The sequence below is a fragment of the Nipponia nippon genome, unplaced genomic scaffold, assembly GCF_047370975.1.
Source record: "Nipponia nippon isolate SJK-2023a ecotype South Korea unplaced genomic scaffold, ASM4737097v1 scaffold_1, whole genome shotgun sequence".
NCBI lineage: Eukaryota > Metazoa > Chordata > Aves > Pelecaniformes > Threskiornithidae > Nipponia > Nipponia nippon.
In genome coordinates this window covers 147570247-147597992 of record NW_028262290.1, presented here as the reverse complement: position 1 = coordinate 147597992, position 27746 = coordinate 147570247, and the positions used below count along the sequence as shown (strand labels likewise).

The window sequence follows — 27746 nt, the reverse complement described above, 5'->3', positions numbered from 1 at the left end:
CTCATGACATGAAATATGGCAGAACACATGTATATGAGTTCAACAAGATTGAATTTTTGGCTGGCCGGTAAAAAGTGAAAACATTTCAAGTAAACAGTCTTCCCCTTTACTGTAGCCATTTTGTTCTCGCCACATAAGGTCTATCTGCTACTACTAGCTTTATGATTTAATATTCTTGGAGGGTTTATAACAAGAATCTAATATATAACCAATAAAAGGGCACTAGTCTCATTAGTCTCATTTGGGACCAGAATACTGTCAACATAATTATACAGCAAAGTCACATCACTATAAAAGTACATCAGCATCTTCATTATATATACACTTATTTTCAGTGGCTTACAAGACACACACACAAAATATTCCAGAATGAAATATGATTATGGTAAGTCAATCTGGAATGCATTTATCTCCAAACTATTTTTTTTTCCTATTATGTGAATGTAAAATAAATATGGGCCAGATAGTCAGTGAGCTGGAACTATACCAATTTGTATCAGCTGAGGGTTCAGCTCTATATATTCATTTATAGATCCTAGTCACACTTGGACCCTTCTATGACTTATTAATGGTTTTGATTTAGAAATGAAGCTTTGAAGTAATTATATAGTCACATGGCATTCATCCAATATACATATTTAATGTAAATTATTGCTTCCTGATTTTCACAGAAGACCTGTGATTAGATTATCTGGTGCTTGCATATTGTACTTGGAGCTGGATTGCAAAGAGAGAGAAGTATATATAAGCCACCTTTACAACTTCCTGACTCTGCCCAGCAAGAAACAAATACGGACTCCATTATAATGCAGAGAAACAGAGACAGCTATTTCCCTGCCTGAGGTCTCGGAGAATTGTTCTAGCAGTTGAGCTAAACAATGTCCTGACTATCTCCTTGGCAAAAAAACCTGAATGAGTTGGCATAAGCTGCCATACCAACTCAAAAGTCTCCAGAGATTCCCTTTTCACAATGTGAAACCTCAAAGGGCTGCGCTACAAAAACCAGCTGTAGCAGAGCTGAAAGTTTGACCCATAGACTCCAGTACTGTGCTCTTTTTATGTCTGTATGACTCCCACTGACACCAGCTGAAGAGTCCTGCACATGAGGAGAGCAGAATAGCAGACAAAAAAATCTACTATGTGAATCTGAGAACAGAATATTATTCTCTTGTGTCAAATTATGGCTCCATCTGGTAACATTAAGTGAATACTGGTGACTATTAGAGCTGAATCAATAAATTGAAACAAATAATTTATTTGGTGAGTTATTTTACTTTTTCACTTCAAAGAATGCCTGTGAATGGATTACAACTTCCTTGAGTATATTCCAGGAAACTTTTAAGGAATTTTATTTTATGGTTTGTTAGCTACATGTGATTGCTCATATACGTCAGACCGTTCTGTTTCTTTTCCCTGAACAGAATTTTTAATAGAGTTGGGATAACAGAACTCTGCAACTGACACTAGAATTTAGTTGATACAATTATTTTGGAACTTATAGTCAGCTAACCATCCTTTGTTAGTTATTTTGGATACTGAAGTTACACTTCTTTTCTTTTAGAGAATGCACTATGAGCATTCTCTGTTACTTGGGAAACAATTAAAAAAAAAAAAAAGGAGAGAGACAATGACAATATTCAGAATATCTGAGTGCTATCTCCCTCAAAGACTGGGTTTAAATCAGTCAAAAAAGTTGCATGAACCATCAAATTTTAAAGGATACCTTACCGATTTTGAATTTTCAAAAAATACCCCACATTGAATGTCTTAGATTACAAGGCATATTTTCTTCATATGTTCTCTTCAAAACATGATTTATATCTCTGCTTTCATTACATCTGCTCATACCTTTCCATGATAAAGCAAACATTAGTAGAGATAGTGTAACTCTTGTAACACTGATGAGAACCAACCTATTCCAGATGACTCATAAGCACCCAAAAGTGCCTTACAGTCAAATTCAAACAGACCTGCCTTGTAGGATAAGGACAAGATGAAGCATTCTTTAAAAATCAAAATATTACCACTTGTGTTCAGATTAGTGTTTTAAATAATAATTTAATTATTGCAGACTCACCTTGCATTACTAGGACTGGCTGCTGTCAAATTAGCTAATGCTGTCACTGCAGCTTCTTTTACCTCTTCATTGTAACTGCTTAGCAACTGTACTAGCTGGGGAATCCCTTTGAAAGAAATAATTGTATACATGAACCTTTAAATAACTGTGGCAATCTGAAAAATTATACTATGTTCCTTGTAAAAGGAAAAGCAGATTCTCAGTTCATCCCTTCCCACCTTACTTACCCTGGAGTCCAAATGCACGTTTGCTAGCTAAATTCTCACACATGGCAGAAATTGCTTGGGAAGCGGCAACTTTAACTCCATCATTATCAGTTTCCAAAAGGTTTATAAGACACTTCTCAACCTCTTCCTCATTTAAGATTTTTCTGTTTTCAGCTTTAAACAAAAAAGAACAATAGCATTAATCTGCATTCGTTTTCCAAATCAGTGAAAGGACACAAATTTGATTTCATATAGTTATTTCCAACATAACACTTGCTTTTGATACCAGGGAAATGGAAATATTTTGGTAACAGAGGCACCAGCAATAAAGAAATGTGCACAAAGGACCCCATCCAAAACCCATTAGACTTCACTAAACTCCTAGTCAAGCCCCAAAGGTGACTATTAAATACAGGTTTAAACATACATAGCCCAACAGAATGCAAAGTTTGTTCTCTACAAGACTTAAAATGGCAGAACGCATACAGGCTTGATGAAAACAGCTTTTCCAATTCAACAGATCATACTTACTCAGGATCATGCTCACTTTGGTTTATGCTAACAAAGTCCAAATGCATAAAATTGAAAAACACACTAGTAAATGTACAATTGAACTTGGTGGAGTACCAGTTAACATACTACAATAGCCAAAAAAAGGCAAGAGGTGTTAAAAATTGAATTTTAAATTCTGCACAGCTTGCAGTTCTTCATTAGCGCACACTTTGCAGAGAATTTCAATTTCATATTTCAGCCTGGTAACACAGGGTTCACTGCTGACCTACACTGCAATGATGTGCAGCAGCTAAGGAAGGACATAGATCTAGATAAGACCTCTATACAAGTAACAACATAGATCATCTACAAATTACCTACAGACATCTGACAATTATACTAATAAACTCATCCCGAAATGGATGAGATCAGAAGTGCAGGTGTTTGTTAGGAAAAGCCCCGAGTGAAACTTTCTCAGCCAGAAAGGCACTGGACAGCATAGAAGCTCTACAGTTATGAAGGTCAATAAAGATTTAACCATATGCATAATTTAAAGCGGATTAATTGCATGCTTGAAGTTATATCTACATGGTAAAATTTTTGAACATATCAAAGAAATTCAGGAACTGAGAAGTCAGTAGGACTTCAACACATTTGGAAATTTTACCAGTGCTTACTAATGCTTTGAAGGATCATTCCCTTACTTGGACTGTTGTCTTACGAATAAAAATTTAAAAAGGAAAGAAAAATATGGGAAGTATTCTTTTAAATAAAACTGAATCTGTAGTGAATAAATGTAAACAAATAGAAGTCCACAAAGCCAATGAAAAGAAAGTTTGATTGAAAATCTAGTTATGGCAGAAATGACTCAATGCACATACATGAGACGGCTACCCATTTTCTCCTTTCTAGCTCAATTTTAAATATTTTTAGCATCAGAGATACACAATTGAAATCACAAAGCAAAAGATGCAACAAATAAAACAGGGAGGATTTTAAGCATCAGCAGAACCTTGGCCACAACCTTGATGCATATCAGCCAGCTCTCAAGAGAAGGCCTTAATTGGGATTACAGACCGTTTTTACAAGTAATCAAGTATGCCGCTGGCCTGTTGCTTGCCAGAGTAGTCCATAATCCCTAACAATGATCTCTAGAGGTTCTTCATGCCTCAGTGATTTGGTGATTTGGTGATTTGATTCTTGTACAGCAAGTTCCTTATTACTATACAGATTTTCTTAAAAATTATTCTTGCTTTTAAAGGCAGTTGTGATGATGGGTAAGCGTTTAGTTTTAAAGATAATTTATGCCTATGGGAAATAAATAATAATAATAATAATAATAATAATAATAATAATAATAATTTGAATGAGTGAAAATTGTGACTTAAAATATTTTAAACACGATAAAGACTTTTTCAGTAATGTGGAAAACAGATTTTGGATTTGAATTTACTGTAAACAGTATGCACCTATATTCAGCTAGCTAGACACATAGATGAAAATTATTAATATTTTAAGATGCAGGTGCCAATTCTATTTAAGGGATGATTATTTTCTGCTGATCCTCTCTGTTTGTATGAGTTGTTTCCTTCAGCTTTTCCTATAGAAAAGAATGTACAATTGAAAAGCATCCTTTGTACTTAAGCACTTTTCATGTCAGTGCCAACACCATATTTACAGTGATAAAGTTCTCGACCCCTAAATAATTTGAATACATTGATTTAACATGAAGTAAAACACTCAGGCACATCCAACTAAAAGAGTCTGGAGTACTAACACTTCTGCCCAGTTTTTCATTTATTGACCCCATCATCAGCCAATCTTTGTTTTCCAATATATTTTCCTATTTCCCCTTCTTACCCCAAAATCATGGTCACAGTTTTACTGATTACCTATTCAGCTCACTGTCATCACCTTATGGAATTATTTATACCAATTTCAAATGAAAAAAAGTTAATGTTAAATGATATCATGACCTCTCACTGATCTTGAGTTGAGATAACTCACATAAATAAAACCCTGTATTATGAAAAAGCATAGGTTAATCAGGCTACAGAGGATGTTTAGTATGCTCCCTTTAGAAAAGGTTTGCATTTAAATACATGTAAAGAACGGGGAGAGCTTCAAACAAGAAGTTTGGCAGAGTGAGGCCAAATTCAGGTGAGCATGATCATCACTTTCTCCATACACACTCCACAGCATATTGTTGTTGCTGGTGTGTCTGGCATTGTCAGGGGAAAGTCAGGCCCTCCTTAATCAACAGTCCAGATAATTCACTCACAGATATTCAATAATTCAGAGCATTAAATTATATTTTGCGTTCTGAAATGACTGCATTATTTTCTGGGCAAGGAGGGAATCACAGTAAAATTCAACACTGTAATTCTGAGCATACAAAATAAAACTATTGATAAATTAATACATTAAGTTCAAAATTATGCCACAGAACAAGACAAATTTTCAGGGGCAAAAGGATAATGATTATGTATAGAAACATGATCGATTTTAATTTGCTTAAACAGAGCAGCATCCTAAAGATGCTATTTAAAATTGAATATAGTGTTTGTACCATGTAATTTATTCTGAGATTGAGAATAGCTCTTAAGTGATAAATCTGCGTTATAACAACAACAACGAAAAGGTACAGGAGTCCCTTTCCAGAGAGCTGAAAGGGGCATAAGCCAAAACTGTTTGCTATGATCACATCTACCAGGAAAAAAACAAAACTAAATTCCATCTGCCAACAATAATAATTTCAAAACCAGACACTGCTGTATACTCAGCTGCCAGGATTAAAAAACAGATAGATACATGTTCTATAATAGCAGAAGTAAGTTTTTCATTTCAATGAAAAGCTGTAGTTTCTTTTCTCAAGTATGCAGGAAATGTTCGTAAAACGCAACCACGATTATTAAACCTGAAGAATGTGGGCTACTGTATGGCTATTGCAAGTTTAATGAAAAAGTCATAAAAGAACTTAGAGCTGTGTTGTATTATATTGGATTTACATCAAGGCAAGTATTAGTACAGTATACTGTATATTAGTACATTACTGTATATATACTGTATATTACTGTATATTAGTGTTGCAGTTTGGATAGGCTGTTTAGTATATTTACAACCAGGATCCAAACAAACAAACAAGAACTGCAAAAATTTCTGTTTTCTTTTTGTGCTTGGACTATTTTTTATAATGGCCCCAATGTCACTTTTCTTTCCATTGGAAGGCTGACTTTAGACCAGTAGCTCTATGTATCTGAAATAAAATCTAAAATCAATACCTCTGGGGGCCATGTTGAGCAGCAAGTTTACTGGCCTGTGTTTTCCACTGCACCAGTACAACATGTTGCCCTTTGTCTAACTGGTTGTCACCAAAATTCTAAAGCTTGAAAGCAAATATTTTAAATCTTCTTTTGATCTATTTTCCCAGCTTGCTGCATCCATACCAGCTGTCATAGGCTGAAGAAGAGAGCAAACCTTTATAATGAAACCACATTGACGCCATTTGTAAAGAAGTATGACAAGAAGATGCATCTTCACTGACGGTAACATCCCATGATATAAGATCATAGGCAGTACTGTAATATATTTTGTGTAGCTCTTGCCACTGTGTTTTAAAAATGTTGTGTTCAGACATGCTTCTACTAACAGCTGCTAAAATATTAGGCCACAAAAACTGAAAAAGGTGTGAAAGAGGAAAAGAAGGCTATGCTTATTTGAAAATAAATATAAAAAAGGAGTAAGACGCAGTAGAAAGTAGTAGGAGCAAATATAAATCTGCTTAGCATACTACTTACAAGCCTGTCACAGGACTATAAAAATGATACTGACAGTCCTAAGTAGCATAATAAAATAACAATACAGGAAAATATACAAGGAAAATACTGGCATAAGAAAGTGCCTTCCTATCTTTGATACCTAAACATTAATGAAAATAATTTTCAGTGACTTGCAAAGCTTCCAACAGATTATGATAAAAACATACAGAAACCCACAGAAAACTAGGAAAGGTAGATTCTACTCTTTTCATGTATCATTTGCAATCCAAATAATTACAAATATTCAGGATGTCAAACTAAGGGAAGTGAGAAAAGAATTGGAAAGATAAGATGGGGAGAGAAGAAAGGAGGTCTGAAATACTGTAGAGAGATTAATTTTAGCCATGTATTAAATTAGATAATGTATTTGTAAAATACACATAAATTAAAGCCATGATTCAACCACGAGACGATAGAAATATGAATGAAATATTTAAGCTCTACTGTCATCAAAATCCCTTGACAGAATTGAAATCTTCTATAGACAGAAGCATGTTATTTTTTACATTGCATTTTGTTATATAGCACTACTAGGCATATGTTGCAACTCAGAAACCAATGTATGGAAGGAATTTCAAATGTAGATTTATTTGAAGAGCATCCTTGTGGGCAAAAGTGATGAGCGTGTTCTGCCTAATTCAGAATTCCTTGGTGAATTAAAGAAAAGCATATGAAAAAGAACTATAGGATGAATAATTATAAAAAGATGACAATGAAACTATTTAACTCCACTGGGAATATTAATCTGCAAGCCATTTGAAAGGCTTTTTTTCATGTCCCTGTTAAAGGAATTTGTATTTGAAATTGCCTGACATTTAGACGAGCAGTTGTACGCAAAAGGAAGTAAGCTTGTGATTAAGTCTTAACTGATACCGATGAGAAATAGTGCCAGCAGACGTGGTTTAAGATGGCAGTTACCTGGCATCACTACACAAAAGATAAAGATCATAGTCTCAGAACTCCCGTTTTCCCTTTTGAGGATGGAATTTTGCAAGAATATATTACATTTAAAAACAAATTGAGGCAAAATCTTAACATTTTCCTATATATATATAGCCTAGCATCCAATTGCTGCTCTGATTGCCAAGATTCATCACTGTAATTCATTCTTGCCAGTGTTTTCCTCAGCACAAGTACTACCCTCAACCAGATAAGACGGCTTCATTCTGGATGAAAATTTACTTCATAATCAAATGCACGTGCATGGATTTTTAAAAAGTCACATACAGTCATAAGCTGCTTTGGCAATTGCCTTTGCTGCATTCTTCTGAATATCAGGAACAATAGAGACTCCTACAAATGAAAGTAGCTTTTTAAGGCCTCCTGTCTGCTGAATCAGTTGCAGAGTATGCACATCTTCCAGACAATTTCCCAACACAGCAAGAGCTTCCACGTGTAGATCGCTGAATTCCTAATAAGGAAAAAACCCCAAACAAATAACCTTCAAATCAGGATTAAAATATTTTTGGCTTTTAACTTTGTAGGGTAATTGTAATGAATTTCTTTTGGACAGTTTATTTATACTGCAAAGTACATATTTTCATACTCATATTTTTTGTATATTCTTTGATGTGCCTTAGAATGCAACACAATTTATCAAAAACAGTAAAAAACCTGAAAGCCTCTCATTGATATCAAAGTGGGCTAGGCAGGTATTCAGAAAGCACCTGTCATCTTAAAATTTAAAAAACTTCACGAATTTCTCTATGCATTGTATTTCCCATGGTAACATCTGAACTCAAGAAGTACTAAAATGAGTCTCATAATAACATAGACAATGAAATTTCCAAGGTAGGAAATTATATTTAAGGCCATTGATATCAAAGTAAATTCAGAAAAAAAGATCAGTATTTGAACTAGGAGCCAGCACCAGAGTTCAGCATATAATCAGAAATTTTGGGAAAACATCGCATGAAAAGCTATATGGTGAATTTTTCTGATATTTACAACAGTTTGAGAAATGGACAGTAAATGCAAAACAGTATTACTAATAGCAATAAAGCAATAAAATAAATATAAACATTCTGGTGAATCCCTTTGCTCCCTTTCTTATCAAGCTAGGTATCCTAGCTTATCCTATTTCTATCATAGTTAGCTCCAACTAAAGAGCTCTTTCTTCTTTTATCACTCTTCCATAACACGAATAATATTTGCCGTTAGTCATACAAACATTAGCAGCAAGAACAAAAAACTTTTAAGGCAAGTAAACTGTACATCGGTTTCCAGTATCTTCAGAAGACAATCTAATCCTTTATTTTCTCCCAGTATTATCCTGGTTTCTCTGTCTTTGGTAATTACTTCTAAGGTTTTAAGGGCTAACAACTGAATAACTGGGTATTCAGATTTCAGTAGTTCCAGCAAGGGTGGAATTACATTCAGTGCACGAACTGCAGCACGGCTTTGAAAATCCTGCAGTAAAATATTCAACAAAGAATGTTAGTGATAGAGAATAGAACGGTACATCAATTCCTGACTTTACAGAAAGAACACCAAAAATCTGATTTCAAACATACAAAAATGAGTCAATATTCTAGAACTTCCAGTTCTGAAGATGTCTTTCTTTTCTGCTAAGAATCAAACTGAATATAATCAAGCCCCAGCAACCTTAAATTCCATTTTTTTTTGCATGACTGAAGTACACACTACAGAATCTAGTCCTGTCTAAGGAAGCCTATTTATTCTTGGTTTTGCCATGTTTGTTTCAACATACATGTTTCTTTGAGAAAGTTTTTTAAATTTAGTTTCATCATTCTTATTTACTTCAGTGAGGGGAAAATAGTTTTCGCACTCTACTGTGGTTGCCTGGTTATATCTTCTTTTGTTTTAGTAATTATAAAATGACAATTAAAAATTTCAACTTTAAACAGTGTATATGCAGCTTAATAAAAAGACAGTAGTAGATTATATTAAAATAGAAAAAGAATAAATAAATTACAATTTGCTTTTAAATAGCTTATTGCACATGTGCAGCATGCAATTATCCTTATCAATATAAGCAAGCACCAGGTGCAGTTATCCAGATATACCCTGCAACAAAGACAGCGAGATAGTAAAAAAGGAGAAAGAGTAAAATGCGATTCTGAATAGACATGCTCTGATGCCCCAAAAGAGATAGAGTTATAAACTGAATTCATTATTGAATTGATTCGCTTAAGCCATGGAAGAGAACTGCCATACAAATGCACCATTCTTTTGCTAAGCAGCATATGGATGACATTAGTGCCGAGTGTGAAAGTAGCCAATAACAAATCTATTCCTCCCCGTATGGAAAGTAGCTGTTGACAGCATTCACCTATCATTAAAAAGATGTTCAAAATTGTGACTATGGACTTGCTGGCCAAAACAAGGCACAATGCAATTGCTAGTTCTTTAATTTACTGGATTATTCCAATCTTTTGGATAGACAGGTTATAACTCTCATTACCGAGATTAACATTTTCCAACTAAGAAAACAAATTCGTATTTAATTAAAAATATTTGAATCTGATTCTGATCTCACTTGCATTGCTGTACAGCATGGATAATTGCATTAAGTTCAACAGAATTAGAGTTAAATCAGCTATATTCATAACTAATGCAACAATGAAGGACTCAGGTGTAATGTTTTCTAATACATTGATGAACACTGGAGAGTAAAGGAACCAAATATTTTAAAATTATTAACTGCACAGAAGATGACGGGTGTCAGGGGAGAGTGTTTATCTGCCTCTGTAATTTAAAACAACAACAACAAGAAACTTTACCTGCACAAGGAGGTAGATACATTCAACTGAATTCTTCTTAACATCAGGATCAGGGCTACCTAGTAGTCTGATAAGTGGTTCTAATCCACCTTGCTCAAATATTTGTACTTTAGTAGTATATTCAACTGCCATATGTGCTAGACACAGAGTAGTAAATTCATGGATAACTACATCTTCTATGGGAAAAAAAAAATATTTTGATCAAGTTTTATTCAGCACAGTATATGTTCATTAATCCAGTGGTTTAAAATATTATTTGAAGCCAATAAACAATAGCCGTTAATCATACCTGATATCTCCATAAACATGTTGCTCCATCTGTACAACATAAAACACTACTCAGTGAGTAACAGAGCTACTCTTATAAAAGCAATTACCTATTTAACATGTAGTATGACAAATCATAAGTTACAAGGAAGATTTTATTAAATTGTCTGATCAAATGGCAATCATAAATTATTTCTGAGCGTATTTTTGCACAAGGAATGAATACTGCAAGCTACCTTCTGGCGCCAGCTGTGATATAAGTGAATTTGTGACATCCAGTTCCCTCAGTAACTTCTTGACATCATCTACAATGAAATAAATACAAATATGAAGTCTTTCATTTGGCAGTCTTGGCTGAGTAAAGAAACATATTCTGCTCCAAGGGAAATGTACTTATGGTTACTCCCTGAGTGACAAAAAGATCTGACTGAGAATCACACACAACTGAAATTATACCAAGATTGTAACAGGCCCAGAAAACATACAGGAGATTTTCAAGTACCAGACGATATTCTTTGACATTTGATATATACGAAGTTCCTCAATACTTCATTGAAACTTTATTCAAAATACTTGCATCTAGCAGGTTCTGATTAAATATTTCACAGTTTTAGCTGGGAAAGAAGTCATACCCCAATAGTTAAACTTATTTGTGGTTAAAATTAGCAAACTAAAAGCAATCCTTTATTTAAATAAATCCTTTATTTAATTTTCAAGCCATCACTTTCTAATTTTATGCTAACACAGCCCACATTGCAAATTGAAAACATGAATTATATAGGTCTTATTAAAATCACAGTAAAGACTTTCAGAATGCATTTTTATTGTTGTCAATGGCAAACTAGCAAAACCACAACCACTGGATAGAATAACCAAAAAGCATTCTTTGGGACAGACTTCATGTGATCTTACAGGGCTGTGTTGTTACTATCAACCCTTAACAGTATTGAAATGTAAGAAAAAAGATATGAGCTGCATATACTTCTAAAGAAAAAAAACAATTAAGATATGAATATAAATGGAAGATCTGCAGTCATTCAAATCCACTTTTGTGCAGCAGCGTTGGAAGCCAAGGTCTGAAGGGAATGACTATATGCTAACGCTGAGTTGAAAGTAAGGTAAAGAGCATAAGGTCCAACGCAACATGAAAAGCAGGTAGCAGTTGATGAAAAGACTTAAATGGTGGTTAGGATATCACCATGGAAGACAACTGGGTAGAACATCTACCAAAATAAGACCTGATTAATTATATTAATTAGATGTAGGTTTATAAAGCAACGTAAAAATAACAGCCAATGAAACTCAACCTTACATCACTTACTCTTTCATCTTCAGGTATGTCTACATACCACTCACGGCAGCTTGACCATTTGGCACTCAGCCACCCAGCACGGATGTAATACATTCATTCTCACCTTATAAAAAGGTACAAGAAAATCTGCATGTGCTGTGGTTACATCATTTAATAATGGTATGGCTACAGCAGATACACTACCTTGCCGTGAATGCAACGTCTCTGAGAGATACTCAAGACTGCTTGAATTTCACTAGCTCAGATACAGATAACAAAACATTTACAGCCAAAGAAGCTGAGTAAAAATGCATGTCAATGCTTGATAGTTCAGGTCCTTTTTTGCCATCAATACTTGAGTTAGCTACTTATTTAACACATTTTCTCCCTTATCACTGTAGTTACACTAGTGCCTCAAGTAACAACTGATATCTAACCATAGCATTTTCTGTAGATGATAAATACTACTTCATCCTTTTCTTCCAACTTTTGTAAGAGAGAAGAGTGTGTCATGTCCACATTGGTGGGCATCTTACGTAGTCAGGCTTTCCCTGATAGACATAATTCCAGTAGTAAACTGTTGCAATTTGGCCCTGTCAATACAAAAATAAGGGTTGGAGGAAAATTAACTTCTCTTGTAATTTTTTTTCAAAATCAGTGGAGTTCACTCTAGCTGAATTTGTTCCTTTATTCTGGGCCATTAATATAGGATTTTTTCACATGGGCCACCTATTGCTTTGATGACCACACTCATACACATTGAAAAACACTAAAAAATGGAGACTCTTACTATTAGAAGCCATGATGCCAAATACCATGATGGCATTTCTGCGTACAATTGGATCTTCATGTGAGATGAGTTTATACAAATGCTCCACTGCTCCAAGACCAAGAAGTGTCAGTTTGTTTTCATCACCTGAAGAGTAATTAGGTTAAAAGTTCTGTAAAAATGCAGGAAGCTCACAGTTCTAATGTAACAATGTAAAACAGCTACCAATCTTTTATTGGACTATAGAATCAAAGAACAAAGGCCTGGACAGGACCTTGGGAGACTGTCTAGTTATACCCCAAATAAACATGTGTCACATAGTATCAAGGATTAATCATCTCTAGGATTAATTCACATTTGTAAAGCAAAGGATGCTTCTGTCTATTGGACACCCAACTCATTTGCTGGAGACTGCAGTGGTAGTACAAAGGACAGCTTTCTATTTAGCAAAGTACAGGTGAATGATATCATTAAGAACCTCCTTTTATTTTCCTCTTTTTGCCTCCCAATTTTATTTTCCTCAAAATAACAGTTAATTCATTCTGTGGATCTGCACTACCCTTCAACTGAAGTAACTACCAAGATTTCGATCATTAAATCCCACCTGAGATTTCTGCCACCTGAGAATGGAGCAATTTGTAGGCTGAATAGGCTCTGGCCATGCAAAGAACAGAAGCTTTTTGTATGATTACAGCCTTCTGTTCCTGCTCACTCAAAAAACACCCAAAACCTAAGAAACAAAGTCCAAAAGCTACTCCTATTCTCAGTTCCCACAACAGCCTTATAATTCATTTTCTAATGAACCACGCCTGTCCATTCTGGCTACAAGTGAGCAATGTGAGAAGAAACTGGAGAACTACGCTCATTCTCAGGCCAAAACACAATTAAAATAGAAGAACTATTTTTTATTGAGGCATGGGACTTAATTTACTAGCAACATTCAAGAAATAAGTGCGGAGTGAAAACAGCTCCTTCTCTTGTGCCACACTGCAAAGTTACATCTTCTGGAAGATTGCAGGAATATCTACATTAACAATTTAAAGGATTATTCATTTAGTAGAAACAGAAAAATGAAATATGAAATGGCACACTCTTGCAGTGTGCCATGTTACTGTGGACACAGGGAAGGAGCCAACAAGAGTTTATGGTGTGCAGTTCATAGCTGTCTCCCAACAGTCCAAATTCTTTTTTCACATATTCAAAATCTGGTTGCATGCCCCCAGCCAAGCTTGCCATATTAAGCTGAACATAAACATCTTTCAGAACCCAGTGATCCCATGCCAACTGTCAAAGCCTTCAGCTCTTCTCTCACAACTTCAGCAGTGTTGATAATTGCCATCAGTACAACAATCAGCATATAAAAATATCATTTTTAAAGAATATATAAATTAAATGGAAATTAATATTAAAACAGATTAATTATACCACGAATGTTACCAGCGTATACCAATTTGGGTGGCTGGCATGGAATGAACAGGTAGCAACTTAGGAAATTATGTGCTACGTAACTTTGAGCCTTTGTTATACAGTTGTCTTCTGGGTACCCAGAACATGACTCTTAGCTATAGATAATACAGGGACCTTTGGAAGATTTGGAATCTTGGAGACTTGTTAGATTCCCAACACATACAGAAATAAGCTTGATAAAGGAGGCTGAGCGGTCTCCAATAAATCATCTGTCACAGAAGTACTGACACAAGAGATATATGCAACAATAACAGAAACAGGCTAAAAAGTAATTTTCATTGAAAACTGAACCTTAAAATAACTACACTAGTACAGAAGTTTCAAACTGTAACATAAAAAAGAGAATTCTTTCCCAGATGCAGGTCTGTTGATCATAACAAAACAGATCTAGGTTATGTCTAAACCAAGCTCTGTTAAACAGAGAATATAAAATTCTACAACAAAATGATAAAGATTTCCGTCACACAAACCATAGGACTTCTTTACAACTGCAAATACAGGTTTGACAGATATTTCAGAAAACCCTCAAAACCTTGACAGAGACCTTTGAGATTAAATGAAGATTTCAGTGCTAGGAAACTAACAAATTGTGATCTACTATCAAAATCTAAGCAACACAAAGGAAAGCTCATTGCAAAAAGACCAACCTTTTGATGCAAATTTATATAGAGCATCACATGCTTTGGCCAAAACTTCCTCTTCAGGAGAACCAAGCATTAGCACAACCGTTGCTGCTGTTTTGCTTTCAATCAATAAAGGATCAAACTACAAACAAAAAAAAGGAAAGAACAGTTTGATTTATACTAAGCCTTCCCATGTGCTGCAGTAGAGTCCCACACTTCATAAAAAAAAAAAAAAATCTAGTTTGACATCTACTCTGAGCTAGAAATATTGACATGAGTTGCTATTTACTTGGAGAAATTCAATTTTTTAATAACAATTTGAGACATTGTTGAAAAATAAGACAGAATAATTGACTTCCAAATATAATAATGATTTCATCCCGTATGAAGATTTTGGGAAAACCTTGACGCTTCCCTGTACATCTAGGAAGTCTTGAAGGCAACAGACTATGTAATTGTGTTACACGTGGAAGAGCACCCTGTGGCTTTGGAACCAAACATGAGAAGTTTCTTTTGAGCAGATGTGCACAGAGCCTATGAACTTAGGTGTTGTACGAAGAAGAGGATTTGGTTACCCTGTGCCGTTAACACTTTGTGGTTGCTTTACAAAAAAAAAAAAGCACTCTTCCAGTGCCTTCGTCAACTCAGTTCACTAGCTTACCATGATCTTGCAGTAGCTGAAGTACTTCCATGATATAATCCCTGCTCAGCCAGCTAGAAATGATACAAAGTGTGCATTTCTATTTCTGACCTCTCTCATACAGGAAGAAATCTTCCAACAAATCTGGCAGTTTTCACCCTCTTAATAGACTCTTTAGGACTAACATCACTTGAGAAAGGGAATCTTCTAAAAAAGCCTTTCGCTCTTTAACAAGGCTCAAGGATTTCTGAAAATTCTATCCCTTAAAAAGTTTTAAGTTATTTGGATTTTAAATAATTTTTTAATATGGAAAACCTGTCTTTTGTCCACACACTTTAGGCCTATAGAGTATGTGTATTACATACAGAAACTACTAGATACTGGAGTCATGCAGTCTCTCAATATCGATGTATTTATCTTTAAAATACAGCAGATTAATCATTTAAGATAGCAATACAAATTACTTAAAAATATTACAACATATATTTATACCATATATATTTTTAAATTTATATTATTTGTTTTACTTCATTTAAAAATCCTCTAATAGCTACATCAGAGGCACATGTTGCTGAACAACAAGGGCATGAAGATACGCACAAGTCAGTTGTCAAGCAAGGAATTACTTGGAGCAAATCTTCAAAAAACTTATGAGTGTGCTAGAAGGAAAATGAAGAAAGAGGAGGCTTTTTTTCTTCTCCTTCCTCTGACTTGTTAAAAAATAAGGCAAAATATGATACTAGTACCCAGACTTCTAAATTCATATTTTTGGTAGGTTTTTAAATCTAAGTAATTTCATCATCTTCCATGAGGCATATCACACAGTTTAACAGTCTGCAAGATCAAGATCCAAGTTTCATTAACAGTTAAGAGGTTGCCTGGCTCATGGGCTTAACTGGTCTCCCCAGGTTCAAGCAGGTCTGAAAACCTGAAGACACTGTCCAGCTTCATGCTTGCTGTGACAAGCTGGAGGCATGGGACAAGGCATGGAACAAACCTCCTTTTTAAAGAAAATATAATCAGCTTACTGTACCATAAGTCATTTTGCTTAATGACTCCGCAACAAGAATTAAACCAAATAGTGGCAGAGTGGTCCAAGTTACATCTTAATGATGGGCCTAAAATGATAGAATTCTTTATGGGAATTTTCTTTTTAGATTGCAAGGAGGTAGAAAGTTCAGCTTCTCACAGCAACATTCATTCTATCCATTCTACACAGTTCATTCATTCTACCCATATGAGAGGCATATAGGAGAATTAAGAGGACTGAAAGTCCCTTTAGCCACCTTCATACTTCTTTACTTCTGCACATTTGTGTCCTTGCATGGACAGAACATGATTCTCCAGGTAAGTGCTATGATTTAAGCACAGACATATCTCCTGACTCTGGCCAAATACTTGGTGATGGGATAAAACTGTAATTTTTAGTAAAGGCTGTTAGTCTTCCAGAGAAAAATAAACACAAAGATTGATCTCAGATGAAGTTTAATAAGAAATGAAATATGAAATAAGAGTTTTAAATCTCAGTTATTTATTTACATTGATCTAATACCAAAGATGCTATTATGTTGCTCCATTTTCGTTGCCTCTCAATTCAATGATAATTCCTAGAATTTAATGACAGGTTGATACATGAGCAGAGTGAAATTGGTGTAATCTCTACCCGTTTGTATAGACATTAGATTTGCTACTACTGTCTGAAATATTCAATAGGCACTTTCCTATTAGAAGCAATTTTTGTGCTGAAAACACAAGAAGAGTCACTGAAATCAACGTATGTTTAAGAAGTCAGAGGCCTGAGCAGATCAGTGATTTGCTGGGAAGTAACATTGTTTGTCAAAACTATCAGAGAACTGGATGCAACTTTTGCTTATTGTAATGCCAGCATAGCTAGAGTTCCCCCTTCTTTATTTTTTTTTTTTTTTTTAAATCAAGGCCAGCTCCTAAATCTTCATACATTATTGGAGACTCTTCCCTTAATGGCACATACAGGACAGATTATGTGCTAGAATAATGTGCCTGAAGTTACAAACAACCTTGAATTAAACACAGAAATTTAACTGGTTTATAAGCAACAACATTTCCAACATTCAGTTTGTATTAAGAAAAAAGCAAGTTAAATGAAAAAGAAAGATATAATTAAAAAACTCCTATATGTCTTTGATCATGATTTTTGTGTACATGTGACTTCAAAGCCATTAGAAACTGCAAAGTATTTGGTTTTTTTTTTTTTTGGCTTCCATCAATTTAACTTAGTTGAAATTGACGGTAATACAAAATATGTTTCCAGCCAGACCAAAGACCCATCTAGCCCAGCATCCTGTCTCCAACAAAGGCCAGTAACAGGTGTGCGCAAGCAGACAATTAAACTTTGCTTATATTCCCTCCCAGACTCCAGCACTCTGCAACCTAGAGAACTGGTGAGCTAGTGATTTTATCTGTGTTCAAAAAGTCCAAGAAAAATTTTCCACCAGTTAATTTGGTAAATTTTTGCAGCCATCTGTATTTTAGCAGCTCTTAATATTCTGAGACACAAGTATCACAGTTTAACAGTCATATAAATAGTGCGTTTTCTTTGTTTTAAAACTACCACCTGATAATTTTATTTGTCCTCCACAGTTCATTCGCCATAAGAAACAGCGAAATAAATGACACCCATTGACCTTCTCTGTATATTTATCATTTTCTAAGTTTTTATGATATTCTTCTTCAGAGGCATTTCTTTCGGGGATGAAGAAGCCTACTCTCTTTGATCTTTCCTAATACAGAAGCCACTCTGTCTTGTCTTGTTTTCTTAGTACTTTTCTATAGTTCAACTGTACCGTTTTTGAGATGGAAACACCAGAATTGTTAATGACATTCAACATGTGCATGTATAATGCATTTGCTAGTGACTTGGTGTTCTGCCTTTTATTTCTGGAATTTGAAATGTTGTATTTATTCACTCCTGCCTACTTAGTAACTGGCTGCCACTTTCATGAAAGTATCTACATGAATTCTGATAGACTGGATGACACAGGTTGCAGAATAGAACCCCACGACATTCCACTGGCAACCTCTCTCCATTATGAAACCTGAACAGTAATTTGTTTTCTTACTTTTGCTTTCTATTTTATAACAGACATTATTGCCAGAAGAGGAATTTCTTTTACCTGTTAGTGCTTATGTGAGTGAAGAGCCTGGTCTAAAAACTTTCAGAAAAGCTAAATAACTGTATCAACCAGATCACCATTATCCACTTGCTCACTGGCTCCTCTAAAGAATTCAAACAGATTTCAGAGATTGAACTTTCCTCTACACAAACAACATTGATTCTCCCCCGTTACTATCATATTTATCCATGCATCTTTTCTTTTTTTTTTTTTTTTAAACTACTTCTACAATTAACACAGCATGGAAGACAAACTTTCTGGCCTGTAATTACTGATGTATTTCTTTTTGAAAATGAAATTTTCTACCTCCATTCCTCTAATACAAAGGGTACACATTAAATACCATACGTAACAGTATCACAATTTCAGATTTTAGTTATTTTTCACTTAGAACAAGACCTGGGCAAATACTATTCATTCATGTTTGGGCAATTTCTTCACATTTTTTTAGTGATTTGCTACATAGCTTTTTTCTTCTGACACAAAAATAAGTCACTTGCCTTTTCTTTTATGACTTTAATCACCCAGTAGTGTCCCCCTAAGAAGCTTCTTGCTTCTAGTCAATTTGGAAAAGCTTTATTGCCAGTTTTTGTACCCTTACTAGTTCTCTCCCAAAATATTTTGGCGCACTGTGACATGGTGATTTTACTTTTCATTTCTGAGTGTAAGGGTTTTTTTGTTTTCCCATTTAGATGCAAATCCTACATTTTGAAGGATGTATTTATCTGCTATTATTCTATTGTTTAATCATGCTGTCATTTAAAAAAAAATCCTTTAAATTTGAATTAACTGACTACAGGTCTGCTTTATCCTTGCACCTTTCATAGACTCTTTAGAAGCATTACCAATATCTTTGATATTCTTAACCCCTTTTCCTTTACCTAGAAAAACAGAATTAATATATACCTGGTCATGTTAATTGCTTCAGTTCTGTCATTGTTTGATCTCCTATACGAACAATATAAAACCAAGATATTCCACTGAACCACAAACAGTTGATGTTGGAAGGCACCTCTGGAGATGATCTGGTCCAACTGCCCTGTTCAGAGCAGGGTCACCTAGAGCTCAGGGCCAGTGCACAGTCTGATTTTGAGTATCTGTCTCCAAGGATGGAGACTCTATAACATCTCTGGACAACCTGTGCCATGTTCCATCATTCTTACAGTAAAAGAGGATTTTTTTTCCTTGTGTTTAAATGGAACCTCCTGGGTTTCAGTTTGTGCCCACTGCCTCTCATCCTTTCAGTGGGCACCACTGAGAAGAGCCTGGCCTGACTTTTTTACTCGCTCCTATCAGGTATTTATACACATTGACAAGACCCCTTCAAGCCTTCTCTCAAGATTGAACAGTCCCAGCTCTCAATCTCTCCTCATATGACAAATGCTCCAAGCCTTTGCAGACTTGTTCGAGTAAGTCCCTCTCTCTCTTGTACTGAGGAACCCAGAACTGGACACAGCACTCCAGGTGCGGTCTCACTCACCAACGTTGACTAGAAGACACCAGTCCCCTCCCTCAAGTTGCTGGCAAAACTTTGCCTAATGCACCCTGGGATTTTGTTAGCTCTCTTTGCCTCTAGCATACATTGCTGGTACATGTCCACCAGAATCACCAGGTCCTTTCCTGTAAAGCTGCTTTCCAGCTGGTCATCACCCAATCTGTACCGGTTATTTCTCCCCCAGGTGCAGGACTTCGCATTTCCCTTTACTGAAGTTAATGAAATTCCCATTTTCCCATTTCTCTAGTTTGTTGAGGTTCCTCAGAATGGCTGCACAATTATATGCTCTATCAATCACTCCTCTCAATTTCCTATCTTATGCAAACTTGCTGAGGGTGCACTCTGTCCCATCATTCAGGTCACTAATGAAGAGGTTAAACAGTACTGGTCCCGGGATGAACCCCTGGGGCACAACACAAGTGCCTGACCTCCGGCTGGATCTCATGCTGCTGATCACAACCCTTTGAGTCTGGCAGTTCAGCTAGTTTTCAATTTATTTATACTTTCTATTTATCTTGTCTGTACTTCATCAGTTTGTCTATGAGTATGTTACGAGAGACAGTGTTGAAAGCCTTACTGAAGTCAAGTCAAATTAATATTTAGGCATTAATTGCTCAAAAGAAGGAGTTTCTGTGGAGACTGAATTTCAGGAGTTGACAGTGCCACTTCATATATTCCACCTTTTTAACATCAGTGTTGTGAATGAAGCCATTGTCAAAATTACTCAGGTATCTACAGCTTGCTTTCAGTGATAATGCCTCAGTATTTTCTCTAGTGATAATCTCAGGCTTCCCTTTTAGCACCTATGCTCTAGCTCATGATCAAATAGTGATACTGTCTAAATCAAACTTAATGAAGATATCATATGAAAAGTTCCTATCGCTCTATGTCAAAGCTAGCATATTTTATCTGCCTGAATTACTGTCTAAGGTCATCCATATAGAGACAGAGACTCGAAGCAATATTTTTCCTGGAGAAGCCCAATTCTCAGAACACATAATAGTAAAAGACAAATTATGAAAGGCAGGGAAAACAGAGTCCTGAGGAATACTTTCTGAACCATATAAGCAGTGGCTAGGCTAAGAGATGTGTTTTCCACCTGTTCCTAGAAATCTATAAAAATTAGTGGTCGTCTGCAGTACCATATATTCTCAGAGCATTCCACATGCACAAAGGCCCTCTTTTATAAGCCTGCCCACATTATCTCAAGGCTTCTTTTCTTGGACTTGACATTTTCATAAGCAGATTATCCATCAGAAGATAATAGCTAATACATCTCTTATTTTGTCTGCATCTCATTTCCTGCCATCTGAAATATTCAGGTGAAATTTAAAGTTTTGAGATTTGATTTTACATGATCACTATTAACAATGTTCTCATAGCTATAAGATTTTCTTTGTTGATAGTTACAACTAACCAATGATCTATTTTCATATTTAATACTGTTTTGCTATGCAACATTCAGGTTTTTTTCTCCTGATAGTATTGCTAGAAGAGATATGCTAGCCTGAAGTACAGTAAGGGTAAAAACTAACCCAAAAACTGCAGATGCCATCTGGACTTCACTCTTCCCAATTCTTTCCTTTTTAATAGTTTGATTGACCTTTTCTGTAAGTTTAATTTTTTCAATTGTTGAATACCTTTTCTAACATTATTCAGAGTTTATTGTAGTAGTTAGTAGGCTGTACCATACTTTTCTCCAGGAACTCTAATAGTGTCTTTCGGATCTAGAAATTGTGGTGCTGCTTCTATTGACTTTCTAGATATTTACTGAAAAAGTCAACTTTTTTTACTTTGGAGGGGGTTAGCTCATCTGTATGCCTTTAATCTACTGCCATGCCTTTCAATTTTTTTTTCTTAGACTGCAAAGATACCTAGTTTTAATTCTTTTTAATTAGTCCTATCCACATACACCTTCTTTGTGTCTCCTCCTGGTTTTCTAGGTTTTTCCATACAGAAATGGCTTTACATCAATTTATCCTCTCATGATGAAGTTTTATGTCAAGCCTCCTTTCATAAGGATTTATTATTGATTGGAGCTTATGAATTATGTTTGTAATATTCATCTTTCCACAGAACAGTTGGGCAAAACCTGGTATCAATTCTTATGCCTCAGTGACATCATGGCTATTGGATATTCCTGTCTTAGTAAAAATTATTTATGCTTATTTAATATTGAAATTGTGACGTAGTTTTTGCTGATCAACTTTTCTATGACCTTTGAAAAAGCTCTTGCAGTACCATCACTCTTTACAGACAAACCCATTGTTTTTTTAAAACAGTGTACTGAACTTTGCATTTAGTTTCATGCTCCTCTGTGGGACTCTTTGAGGTCCTGATTCTCATTAACTTAGTTATTATCTGGCACAGAATTTGTATTATACTCTTTCCAATGTTTCTGTCTTATTTCCTCTACTTCTTTCTGAATAAACCAACTAAACTTTGAAAATACCTATATTTTGAACCTCTGTCTTTTTGGGGGTCTCTTTGTACGTCATGAATTTATAGAAACTCTTGAAAAGTGTGCTAGTGTCAGATCCTTAATCTCCACCTTTTGAAAAAAAGTCACATTACCACCATTATTCCATATTCGGCTTCAGCTCTTGTACTTCTCACTGTAGCACTTCCAATGATACCAGAAAAACCTGAACTGCTGCTAAAGACTGTATATCCTTGCAAAAGATCCAGAATATGTAGTACTGTCATTCCAAGTATCTGTAAAATTTTGTATTTAGTAAAAAACTCTGCAGATTCATCTAGGCTCTTAACTCTTTCATCCTTAAAGAAAGGGAATGTCTCCACAGTTGAAAAGACAGGCAGATTTCAGGTTGCTCTTCTCCTTTCTTCTTTGATTTTTACAAATGGAAAGCTAATACTGTTCTGCAAATAAAAAGAAGCCTGGATTGTTTCATACATTACTATTTGCAAAGCCTGCCAAAGACAACAATCTCCACAAAGAACTACACATTCCCAGTCACTCTGGTTTGTACGCTGTCCAAGAAAAGCAGAAACAGAATCATCTTTAAAGACATTTTTAGAATAATGTGGGTAAGCTAGGAGAGTAAGGAACTATATAAGGATGGTAGAGCTGGGCCTATAATTGTGTAATGTTTATTTTATAGCACATAGCAGTTTATAAACTTACCACATCCTTGGGTGGAGGCTCTATTTCCTTCTTTACTTTTTTCCCCATTCTAAAAACAAATACAAAAACAAAAAAATAAAAGCAGACAAACAAACTCCCTTCTGTGTTTTAGCAATCAGCTTACCAGTGATTTAGGAAAGCTTGTAAGACAGACTTTCTCATTCATTTGACCCACCTAATCAGTTTGAAGATTTCTTTGACACAGTAATTTCTACACAGAAAGTTGTCCCTTATAAACAAAACAAACTTTCTAACACTTGAACCTATTTGGTAAAATACATCTGTCAACAAAATACATAACTAAAACCAAAGATCTGAGACACAGGCTCAAGCTGTAATGTGGTACAAATACATAGGACATGCTTTTCTGTAAGTTAGTTTTATCTGCATCCATAAATTGTGCAGATGTGGTGCTTAGGGACATGGTTTAGTGGTGGACTTGGCAATGCTACATTAATGGTTGGACTTGATGATCTTAAAGGTCTTTTCCAACCTAAATGATTCTATGATTCTATACATGAACTTGAAGGTCCTATTAGGGTACTTCCCCATGTTTGTCTATACATTCTATGCTGGCAAACATTCTATACAACTGCAGTATGTACAAATAAGTTCTACCTTGAAAATGTGGTTCAAATTCAATTTGAATTCTCTGTTCATATTTCACAGAAGACAAAAATCAGGTCTGCAGGTATTAAGGAACAGTTCCCCACAGTACAAATTTCACTGATTTAAAAAAGTTACATCTATTAACACCAAGTCCAGCTTCTGTCTTCTGCTTTTTTTGTATTAGCACATGTGCATGTAAACCAGGAAGGTCCTCTCAGCTGTATCTAATAGTACCTTCTGAAGCATATGGATGTAATACTTCATGTGGCCCTAATTTCATGTGGCTTCCAAAACTTCAGCAGAGCCTTCCAGTTAAGCTACAGGCAAAAGTAAAGAGCAACATGACCCACTAGCACTAGCTATGCATAGAACATAACCCAAGTTACGCCAAACTCAGGTTTGTTTTAACACTGTGTAAAAGTGAAATGTGCACTGCTAGTACCCCTTAGTAAGTCCTTGATTAGTTCTCAAAGGGGAACCACACCTTCACCGTCAGCCAGGATTAATCTGACAGCCTCCCAGTGGTATAAGAGATTATTTTCTAGTGCAATATGAGGTGTAGCCTGGCTGGTTACAGAAGTCACAGCTATTGTTTGTTGTGTTCGACAAAAATTTGGAACTCTTCATGAATCCTCTGAATTTTTTCAGGTATTGTTCCTCTACAGGCCTCTCAAATAAATGGTAACACAGCAGCAGTGAAATCAGTTGATAAGCACATCCTAAAAATGGATCTGAAACGTAAACTTCATAGGCAGGTCACTAATTATAGTTTTGAGAGGAAGACCCATACAATCAAAGATTCTTCAGCTCCAACCTGCTTTACCCTTGTGCATATATACATACACACATATGAACACACACACATACACTAGAATTCAGTGTTTCAGAAAGTGCAGCTTTGGCTATAACAGAAAGCATAAGGACAAATTACCGACAGTATATTCAACAAAAATGATGGACATACTACCTTCTAATTTATGCAGTCACTGTAAAAAGTAAGCATCATGCACATATACAAGAATCAGATTTACAAGGACATTCAGGAAATCTGGGTTATTTAAATTGTGTTAAATCCTGGTATGGAGAGATGGACACTTATTTAGAATTATTCAGTTCAGCTCAATTAATTTCAGATATAAATTAACGTCATAAAAAGCAATTTTAAATCTGAATGAGTTTAATTAGATTTAAACCAAACAATTTTAACAGTTAATTCATGTAAAAGTATTTATAATGTACAATTAATGTTCACAGATTCAAATAATTATACATATTTCAAGACAGTGAATAACTAAAGCCTCTAAAGTAAATATTTCTTCACACTGTATAAATACATCCAACTTCTGAGAATCTTTTCAAGAAACTTATACATTCTTCTACATGTTCAGAAATACTTGGTTCCTCGGTAATATTAAAAAAGTAGTATGATCTGCAGCAACAAGCACAGACAACAGGACAATTACTTTATTGTGGATTATGCCCCTTAGTCTGTTTCTTTGCTGCAGTTGCTATTCTGGATTTCAATGCATTCTGCCATCAAATGTTGGTGTTAGCGTTGTTCCCATAAAGCTCTCTGTATTCAGTGGTCATTCTCTGACTTGAGGCAATGATGTACGTGGAATTCTTTGGCTTACTGATAATCGAAAATGTGTCTTCTGCATTGAATTTTAATTATCGTAGACAATCAATGTCAACAGGTATTGAAAGGCTACTGACCCATAGAAGAACTTCTTATTCAAATCCCTTTCTTTCCATGATAACTGCATGTTGTCTTTTTCTCAGCAGGTTTACAGTATCTTTGATTCTCAGTTTACTATTCTAAATATTTAAATTCAGAACAAATTTGTAGCAGGATTTAAATTTTTAAATGTGATTAAATGCTAGGTTTATGCTACCTGAAAAACTTCTTTTAAAAACTAAAACACAATTCACTAGTTATTAAGTGTAATTAATTACATCTTAGAGACAAAATAAAGAATAATCTCATTTCAGTGATATTCTCTACTTCATGTTCTGTATGTTTCTAGAATCATAGGAGCATACGTTTTCCACATGTTTTTTTGAGATTAAAAGGTTGATTGTTTTAAATCATGCAGAGCTAGAGGTAATAAAGGACTTTGACATAACAGACATAGCCAACGCATAGTCAAGCAATCTATGAAGTTATCATTCTATGCTACTTCCTGTCCACCTGGAATTTGTTGCCTTCAGTGGTAGACAAATTAGCCTGCTTTACTTTGCTCCTACCCAGTTTCAATGCAGTGCTCTAACCTGGTGTTGTCTCTCAGCCAGCAGGACAGCCATTACGTCTAACTAAATCCTCACTCCAAAACTACAATCCCAAACATCCTCCCTCAGCTCTGCCTAAGCTCAGCAGGCACTTCCCTGTTTCACTCTGAATTTCATTAGGGCCTCCAGTTTTCCTATAGGACCAGAACTACCCCAGTGTGAGTATCATAAGTTGAACCAGTATCCAGAAACTATGAGCAGTGTCCACTAAACTAAATTAGGCATCAGTACTTAAGTTAGTCGCTCTCCTTGATAATTGATGGAGATCTAGTCGATATATTCAATAGCTCTTAAGGCAGATTCATCCTAAAGTAGGTATCTAAAATTGAACTGCACCTTAAAATAACTACTTTTTCCTCGGACCAAAACCAGAGCCTCAAGTTGCTAGCTCAAGTACTGACATTTACACTGACATCTAAAGTTAGTGAGATAAACTTATTACCCTGTTTCTCCACGTGAATCCACATGCCAGGCTAGGTCTGGCAGATACTATCACAGTAGACTGAACACCAACAGAACTAGGCATATGACAAAACACAGCCACCTTGTCTTTTTAAAAGTAGCTGAAGGAATAAGTCCATCTCCAATAACATCTCTGACTAGAACATTTTGCCCATAAGTGGAAAATGAATTTGAGGAAGGTCACAAATGTGGACTGTTTAGTTCAAAAGTGGAACCTTCTAACCTCTTGGCTATTATATCATAGACTGGCATCTCTGCCACACCAAATAAAATAAGGAAAATGTATTTAGTTTTTTAGACATTTGTTGCAGATGCCTGCCCAGAGGAACAGATTCCAAGTACTAGATCGTAAGATAATGATGGCCATGATCCCTGTACTTACTTCATTTTATTGGCTTGTTCTAGGAACCTCTCTGCTCAGTGTGAATAGTTTCTTAGATTGCAAATCTGAGATATCCACTTATTTCTAGTCACTATACTTTTTCTTTTTTTTTTTTTTAAATGCAAGATGATGGAGAGCAAGTGAGCTTTAACAAAAAAGGAGTCCATAAATCATACTTGCAAATATGAGGACAGTCTTATGGTAGGTTTTCTGTTCAAAATACTGAAATCTTATAAACACTTCCTTTACAGTATGGAGTGTATATCTATACTATCAGAGTCCTGTTGCATACACTTAAAGACCATAATATTTTGTGGTATTAAGTCAGACAATGCATTTAGACAACATTAGCTGTTCCATTTGCAGCTTCTGATTTCTAAAACCTTAAATAACTGACACAACAACCTAAGACCCTGCACATACTGAATGTTAGCAAGACATGAGACAAAGAACAGGAATAATTCAAAGACACAGCCAGCTGTGGAACTTACCTCTTAGTCAAGGAATCAAAGGTCTCTTCCAAGAGCAATTACTCCTGTAGAAAAGCAGTGCAAAGAGAAGGATTTAAGAATAGCTTCTAACCAGTTATGTATTACATGATGCACTTTGCAAATTAACTGTGCCATGCTTTAAGACAGTCTGAAGCTGTGTTACTTCAACCTGGCCATGATTTTCACGTTCTTCCCAAAAATAACACACAAGTGAGATTCCCTTTGTCTTCCAAGTGATAATTACATAATCTCAATTTAGTCTAGCTAGTTTAAGTGAAGCCTTGCTGTTTCTTTTTGTGTCACAGAAATGAATATCTTTTTTCTGTGA

At 35.4% G+C, this 27746-nt stretch overlaps 1 protein-coding gene across 1 annotated transcript in view; it reads right to left on the bottom strand.

Moving 5' to 3' along the window:
• ARMC3 (armadillo repeat containing 3) overlaps positions 1-27448 on the bottom strand; it is a 70907-nt gene extending 43459 nt beyond the window's left edge. Inside the window, exons 1-10 of the mRNA XM_009469033.2 lie at positions 27419-27448; positions 23186-23234; positions 14778-14895; positions 12685-12810; positions 10840-10908; positions 10337-10512; positions 8808-9002; positions 7821-8004; positions 2305-2457; positions 2078-2183 (exon numbers count right to left, since the gene is read on the bottom strand). Of these exons, the coding sequence (XP_009467308.1) occupies positions 2078-2183; positions 2305-2457; positions 7821-8004; positions 8808-9002; positions 10337-10512; positions 10840-10908; positions 12685-12810; positions 14778-14895; positions 23186-23233 (1175 nt within the window). The 5' untranslated portion in view covers position 23234; positions 27419-27448. The remainder of the gene's footprint in view (positions 1-2077; positions 2184-2304; positions 2458-7820; positions 8005-8807; positions 9003-10336; positions 10513-10839; positions 10909-12684; positions 12811-14777; positions 14896-23185; positions 23235-27418) is intronic.
• Between the last annotated feature and the right edge of the window lie 298 nt (positions 27449-27746).